Below are 8,922 nucleotides of genomic sequence, written 5' to 3'. Positions count from 1 at the left end.
TTAAGATGACCTTTTCACAAAATTAATGACTTTTATTATTACATTATGATTTTCTTAACTCTAACCCTGAACCATTTTCTTTCTTGGAGAGGCTCCCCATACCCCTGTATCGACTGCAGTTGTATTCAGCAGACACATTGTAAATATTCAATTCGATAGCACATTACACAAAAATGTCTTTCTGGCAGAAACCCTCTTGAATGTTCGCCTGATGCAGTCTCTTTCCAACCAGTGACCTACCGGCCTCGATGGCGTCATGGTAGGCCATCGGTCTACAGTTTGGTAGATACTGGGTTCGGATCCCAGTCGAGGCATGGGATTTTTAATCCAGATACCGACTCCAAACCCTGAGTGAGTGCTCCACAAGGCTCAATGGGTAGGTGTAAACCACTTGCACTGACCAGTCATCCATAACTGGTTCAACAAAGGCCATGGTTTGTGCTATCCTGCCTGTGGGAAGCGCAAATAAAAGATCCCTTGCTGCTAATCGGAAAAGTAGCCCATGTAGTGGCGACAGCGCGTTTCCTCTCAAAATATGTGTGGTCCTTGACCATATGTCTGATGCCATATAATCATAAATAAAATGTGTTGAGTGCGTCGTTAAATAAAATATTTCTTTCTTTCTTTCTTTTCCAACCAGTGACTCATGACTGGTATATCCTGTCTGTGGGATGATGCATATTAAAATATCCCTTGCTACTAATGGAAAAATATAGCAGATTTCCTCTCTAAGACTATATGTCAAAATGACCACGTCTGACATCCAATAGCCGATGATTAATAAATAAAACCAGCCCTGCAATGTGTATATATAAGATAGACTCCAATAGCCGATGATTAATAAATAAAACCAGCCCTGCAATGTGTATATATAAGATAGACTCCAATAGCCGATGATTAATAAATCAAACAGCCCTGCAATGTGTATATATATATAAGATAGACCTTGCATATGTAGGTAAATATATATTGCTCTGCAGGTGTTATGCAAAAAAACTACTTATTGTGGTGTCCCAACACAATAATATTGTGACGCATTATTTTTCTGTTAGCATGAATCACTATCACCGACATAGCCAGGATCTTATATGGGAGGACGGGAGGGGAAGAGAGAAAATTGTTTACGATTCATGTTACGAGGACAAGACAGGAGAAAATATGTAATGTGGTGGGAAAAAAAACAAACAGGTGTGATGGAGGGGATTACCTCCATGCCCCCCCCCCCACCAACCCTCAGTTTACGGCATTACTCATGATACAATATATTCCTGATTTGCAGTAAATTAAAATGAATTGCATCTGTACACACTCTGCTTACACGTAGTTAGGACAAACATTTAAATCACAAAGCTTTGAAGTGACAACAGGTTTCTGCTCTTAATGACAAATCATGCATGCTGATGACTAACATAATGTTGAATATAATGTAATTCGATCCAGCAGTCTACCTGTGTTGAGGTTTCCTAACATGTGAATATATCTTAATCGGCAGGGGCCTGGTTTGTTCAAATGATAGTTAGCTCAATCGTAACAGAAGTTAACAGAAATTTTCGAACACCAAGGATTGAATCAATACAAGTAAATGAAAACATAATGTTGATTAGAACAGTTAACGGTCTCCGCACATAATTTGTATTTGTGCGCTAATAATTAAAAGAGAAATATTTAGACTAATCCAGGTTTGTTCAAACGATAGTTAGCTCAATCGTAACCAGAAGTTAACAGAAAACATAATGTTGATTAGAACAGTTAACGGTCTCCGCACATAATTTGTATTTGTGCGCTAATAATTAAAAGAGAAATATTTAGACTAATCCAGGTTTGTTCAAACGATAGTTAGCTCAATCGTAACCAGAAGTTAACAGAAATTTTCGAACACCAAGGATTGAATCAATACAAGTAACTGAAAACATAATGTTGATTAGAACAGTTAATGGTCTCCGCACATAATTTGTATTTGTGCGCTAATAATTAAAAGAGAAATATTTAGACTAATCCAGGTTTGTTCAAACGATAGTTAGCTCACAGGGGCCATATACTATTAAGTAGAATTTTTCTTTTTTTTAATTCAATGACACTGTTAGAGCACGTTGATTAATTAACCATCCGCATCATTCTAGCTGAAGGGGCCGGATGTATAGCCCAGTGGTAAAGCACTCACTTGATGACTGGTCGGTTTAGGATCAATCCCCGTCGGCCATTGGGCTATTTCTCGTTCCAGCCAGTGCACCACAACTGGTATATTAAAGGCCGTGGTATTTGCAGTCTCATCTGTGGGAAGTGCATATAAAAGATCCCTTGCTGCATTAAAAAAAATGTAGCAGGTTTCCTCTGTTGACTACGAGTCAGAATGGTATGCTATTCTATCTGTAGGATGGTGTATATAAAAGATTCCTTGGGGAAAATGTAGCTGGTTTCCTCTGTAAGACTATATATCAAAATTACCAAATGTTTGACATCCAATAGCCAATGATTAATTAATCAATGTGCTCTAGTGGTGTCGTTAAACAAAACAAACTTTACTCTTTTTTCTTTCTAGCTGAAGGGGCGGGATGTAGCCCAGTGGTAAAGCACTCGCTTGATGCGCGGTCCGTGTTGGGAATCAGCTAAAATTTCACCACGAATCGATCATTAGTTACAATCAGCTGGCACCAACTGATCAACTTTCGATTACAGAATCGGTTAGAATTATATGAACGTAAGAAGGATTTTAACACTAAGGACAATGAAAGAAAGAAAGAAATGTTTTATTTAACAACGCACTCAACACATTTCATTTACGGTTATATGGTGTCAGACATATGGTTAAGGACCACATAGATATTGAGAGAGGAAACCCACTGTCGCCACTTCATGGGCTACTCTTTTTGATTAGCAGCAAGGGATCTTTTATATGCACCATCCCACAGACATGGTAGTACATACTATGTCCTTTGATATACCAGTTGTGGTGCACTGACTGGAACAAGAAATAGCCCAATGGACCATGATCGTAACCCAGAAAATGGCTAATTTTACCTTTACTAACTATTTAATATCTTTCTTTCTGGGTTTTTTGTATGTACGCATGAAAACAAACACTAACCACAACATTATTGTTTGGGTTTCCTCTCTCAATATCTTTGTGGTCCTTATCCATATGTCCAACGCCATATAACCGTAAATAAAATGTGTTGAGTGTGTCGTTAAATAAAACATTTCTACTATATATTTCCAACCACAACATATTTAAGCCTTCATCAATTCCATTATCTGAACTGGAGAAACAATTACATGTAGAGTTAACATTTCCCACAACAGGCAATTATGGATTTTTAAAATTGAACATCACAACGGTGGAGCCAAACCCATCAATTTTTTAAAATTATAATCATTCCCTGAAACATCACTGCTGATTTGGAATGGGAAAAAAACAAGTGGGTCCACTGACATCAAGGTGCTATCATGTGACCAAAGCACATTACCAGCTGAGCCTAGCTCCCACCTTAGTTACTGAAAAAGGTAAAGTTTATTTTGTTTAACGACACCACTAGAGCACATTGATTTATTACTTGTCGGCTGTTGGATGTAAAACATGTGGTACTTCTGACTCATAGTCATAGAGTTTGTTTTGTTTAACGACACCACTAGAGCACATTGATTTATTAATCATCGGCTTTTGGATGTCGAAACATTTGGTAATATTTGACATATAGTCTTCGAGATGAAACCCGGTACATTTTCCCATTAGTAGCAAGGGATCTTTTATATGCACCATCCCATAGACAGGGTAGCACATACCACAGCCTTTGATGTACCAGTCATGGCGCACTGGCTGGAGCAAGAAATAGGCCAAATGGCCCACTAGACCGACCACAGACAGGATAGCACATGCCACAATACTTGATATACCAGTCGTGGTGCACTGGCTGGAAAGAGAAATACCCCAATGGCCCATTGATGAAGATCGATCCGATCCCAGACCGACCACACACCAGATGAACACTTTACCAGCAGGCTACATATGTCTTTACGAAACATTGTGTGAGAAACTGTAGCAATCAATACGAAATCTGTGACACCCATCTTGCATAATAGGTGTATGTTTACAAAATCAAAGAAAGAAAGGAAGGAATGTTTTATTTATTGATGCACTCAACGTATTTTAATTACGGTTACATCTACATGTATATGAACTTAGAGATTTGTTTAAGGACCACATCGATAATGAGAGAGAAAACCTACTGCTGCCATACAATGGGCTACTTCTTTCCATTAGCTGCAAGGGATCTTTTATATGCAGCGGACAGACAGGATAGCACATACCATGCTTTTGTTTGTGTTTGGAGGGCAAGAGCCATGCCCCCCACCCCCACCCCCACCCCACTAACACCTGTTTTTGCAAACACCTTTTATATTTAACCGTCACCACATAACACAACCCAGCTGCATAAACTGAGTGGTTGCCCCCCCCCCCCCCCAACCCTCTTTTCCTCCAATGTGGATTCTCCAAAATGAAATCCTGGCTAGACCAATGCAGCCATGAACCCTGCACTTGGTAAGTTGTGGTCCAGCCCTTACCTTGACATGACATGAGTCACCAAGATGTAACCTTACTTCGCCGATATACCCACTAGGAATCAATAAAACCTTTACGCTTCTCACAGACAACACCATCTCGTTATCGACCAACCAAATCTGGTAAAACCTGCATATACTGGACACCTGGCATAACAACCATCTGATAAAACATGAATATACTGGACACCTGGTCGACCAACTAAATCTGATAAAACCTGCATATACTGGACACTTGTTGATACAACCATCTGATAAAACATGAATATACTGGACACCTGGTCGACCAACCAAATCTGATAAAACCTGCATATACTGGACACCTGGTGATACAACCATCTGTTAAAACATGAATATATTGGACACCTGGTCGACCAACCAAATCCCATATGATAAAACCTGAATATAATGGACACCTGGTCACTAGGAATTCATAAAACCTTTACACACCATCTCGCTATCGACCAACCAAATCTGATCAAACCTGCATATACTGGATACCTGGTGATGCATCCATCTGATAAAACATGAATATACTGGACACCTGGTCTACCAACCAAATCCCATATGATAAAATCTGAATATAATGGACACCTGGTCACTAGGAATTCATAAAACCTTTACACTTCTCACAGACAGCACCATCTTATTATCGACTAACTAAATATAATAAAACCTGCATATACTGGACACCTGGCCATACAACCACCTGATAAAACCTGAAAATAGTGGACACCTGATCAAACAAGCAAATATATGAAACACAAATATACTGGACACCTGTTCAAACAACCAAATTTCATCTGATAAAACCTGAATATACTGGACACTTGATAAAACAACCAAATATGATCTGACAAAACCTGAATATGCTGGACACCTGGCTAAGCCATCAGACTTGACGCTGTTAGGTACTGGGTTTGCCTCTCAATACCGGAGTTTAACCAGAGCGCGTTTTAACGACTCAATGGGTAGCTGTATGGCCACTACACCAACTTCTCTCTCACTAACCAATAACCCACTATCCTGGATAGACTACCCAGATAGCCTAGATGTGTGCCCAGGACAGCGTGTTTGAACCTTAATTGGATATAAGTACGAAAATAAGTATAAACACAGACAGACAAGACAAAACCATCTCATCACTTAACAACCAAATCCCATCTGATAAAACCTGAATATACTGGACACTTGGTCAAACCACCAAATCCCATCTGATAAAACCTGAATATACTGGACACTTGGTCAAACCACCAAATCCCAATAAATAAAACCTGAATATACTGGACACTTGGTCAAACAACCAAATCCCATCTAATAAAACCTGAATATACTGGCCACTTGGTCAAACAAACAACCATCTGATAAAACCTGAATATACTGGACACCTGGTCAAACAACCAACTCCCATGTCATAAAACCTGAATATACTGGACACCTGGTAAAACAACCAAATCCCATGTCATAAAACCTGAATATACCTGACATCTGATAAAAAAAACCCCAAGTTGAACCAAAATCTTATCTGATAACCCATATGTACTGGACACCTGATAAAACAACCAAATCCCAGCTGATAAAACCTTAATATGCTGCACAGCAAAATAGGGTCTTTGACTAGATTCCAGCTAGACCCCCCACACCCCTAGCCTCCCCGCTAAGAAAAAAAATGTTTGAAGGAAAAGTAACTGCTCAATGCACCCACCCACCCCACCCCCCCACCCAACCCCCAATAAAAAGAAGAAAAAAGAAAAAGAAGAAAAAACTACAAAATAACAACTTATTAATTTACACACAAAAAAACACTTTCTCCTTTTGAAAAGGGAGGGGGGGGGGGGGGGAGGAAGAGGATTGCCCAATGCACACCTCTCTATGAATAACTCTTTAGCGCCCCTTTAACCCACTGAAGGCATACTAGTATCCAGACCCAAGAGAACATTCTATATTTATATTTGAATGAGAACTAAAAAATAATGGACCTAACAATATCGTCTAGTAGGCCTAGTCATATGCGGACAAGTGTCAGCACGTGACATACATAAACAGAACAAATTCCCGGACGAATGAGATCAGCAAACAGTTCCAATCGAGCGGTGGGAGTTGGCTACAGCAACAGCCATTCCTATTTTTAAAATAGGGGTGTCCACTTGCAGTTTTTCTTATATACGATTAATATGGTGGCATTATTTTATCTTTAGTTAGGGACTTTCAGTTACTATTACTAACTACTATTAATAATAATAATAAAATAATAATAATAATAATAATATATGATTATGTAACCATAATGTTTTATTATTATTATATTTATTTAATACACACATGCATATATACATACATACATACATATATATATATATATATATAAAAATACTAGTGATTTCCCTAGAAATTAAGCATGGTAGACCAAACACTTTTGGGACATTTTCACCATTTTCGGGGCACTTGTTTTTCATTAAAAATACACAAAAATTAATTGAAATAAACATTAATGTAATTTATGTGCTTGCTTTAATAAATGAATGGCAAAAGATATAAAAGGCATATTTTATTAATTAACAATACCTTTTTATAAAGGCAATTTTAGAATTAATTAGTGAAAAAGACTCCTTTAATCTCTGGGCAGCATGGCACTGATTGAGGAAAGATGGTGTTACACTACTGAGGCATAGTGCTGCACCATGCTAAAACAAGCTAGGGAAAACACTAAATACACACATGTATATTGAATGGTATTAATTTTTTTTAAATTAAAATATAATTTAACACATCAAGATAAATATCAATATAAAAGAACACACAATTCTATTAACAAATACTTATAAAGTTGAGCATACGAAATAAAGTTGGTTTTGTTTAACGACACCACTTGAGCACACTGATTTATTAATCATCGGTTATTATTTATTTGATGTCAAACATTTGTAATTCTGACATATACTCGTCTTAAGAGAGGAAACCCGCTACATTTTTTTATTAGTAGCTCGGGATATTTTATATGCACTATCCCACAGACAGGATAGCACATATATAACATCTGATACACAAGGTGTGGTGCACTGACTGAAACGAGAAATGACCCAATGGGCCACTATCGGGCATACGAAACAGTTACAAGCATAAAAACCTTCACCCCCTGCTACGAAATGGACTCTTCTATCAAAGAGGATAGCCGCCATTTCTTACCCAGTCTTCCATCGTTGTTTTCTAATTAACCTCAATTATTGTATAAGGCATTACATTCTAAAATGTTCCCTTCACAAATAAACATTTCTTATTTACAAAAATGTTGACATACGTATCAAACGAGGTTACGATAACATAAAAGTTGGCCAACACATGTCGGCTAGGAATGCATAGATAATGAGGGCAACCCCTGTCGAATCGCGAGAGGTGTTTCCCCAATCGTCGGAAAAACCACGGGGACCTCTCCTCTTAGCTCCCCATCTCACAAACTAGAAGCACTGGGCGTCATTAAATATATAAGCAATGTGAATGGGGATTTAGCTGCAATATGGCGAATAGCAAATTATCATAAAACATTAGTGGTTGTTCATTATTATGACCTACTTACGTTTCATAGGCGACGTTGTTTCGCAGAGTGTTGTTGATTTTCGACGTGGCATTCCCGAATAATTCACCACTAAATAGTCCAGTATCGGCTGCTTCGAGCGTGTTTATAATCACATTTATGATCTCTCATTGTCACTTGAGATAAAATAAGATGAAATACACAAATTCATTTGTTTGGGAGTCAACGTTTGGCGACAGTTGCCGGGGAATTCTCTCGATATGTGGGGAATTTCTTCCGACAAAACACGATGTGTGACGTCATGAGCGCGTGAGGTCGAGGCTAGGTGGTATACCAGGACATCCAGCAGACAAGACTGTTACCGTAGCCTATGGTTCACATATGATATTGCAAATCGATATTTTAAATTGTTTACAAAGAAATATATATACATATACTTTAAACACATTTTGTTATGTGTTTAAGCTCCCAGTTTTAATCAGTTATTACCCCTTCAAGCGCGTATGCGGAGGATCGGGGGGTGGAGTCGACCCCCCTCCAAGTACATTTTTTTTTATGACTATGAGCATACCTCCAATAACCTTCGCTCGTCAGTCAAAACACCCTGCATAATTCCCGGCATACGCTACCTTGTATTAAAAAAGAAACATTTCTGAACGTGTATATATAAAGTTTATGTTCACTTTGACCATGTCACTGGCGTAGGAAGCGGGGGGGGGGGGGGGGGGAGGGGCATGTGCCCCCCTTTTTAACAGCAGCGCTAGTTTATATATATTTATACATGTATATATACATGTGTGCCCCCCCCCCCCACTTTTTAACACCTTCATACA

The 8,922-nt window shown here is 38.5% G+C and overlaps 1 protein-coding gene across 1 annotated transcript in view; it reads right to left on the bottom strand.

Annotated features, from left to right (window-relative positions):
- LOC121377316 overlaps nucleotides 1-8,342 on the bottom strand; it is a 50,384-nt gene extending 42,042 nt beyond the window's left edge. The window contains exon 1 of the mRNA XM_041505253.1: nucleotides 8,132-8,342. Coding sequence (XP_041361187.1) covers nucleotides 8,132-8,183 — 52 coding nt within the window. The 5' untranslated portion in view covers nucleotides 8,184-8,342. The remainder of the gene's footprint in view (nucleotides 1-8,131) is intronic.
- Nucleotides 8,343-8,922: the final 580 nt, after the last annotated feature.

This window comes from Gigantopelta aegis, chromosome 7 (genome assembly GCF_016097555.1).
Source record: "Gigantopelta aegis isolate Gae_Host chromosome 7, Gae_host_genome, whole genome shotgun sequence".
Lineage (NCBI taxonomy): Eukaryota > Metazoa > Mollusca > Gastropoda > Neomphalida > Peltospiridae > Gigantopelta > Gigantopelta aegis.
This window is presented reverse-complemented; position numbering and strand designations above follow the sequence as displayed.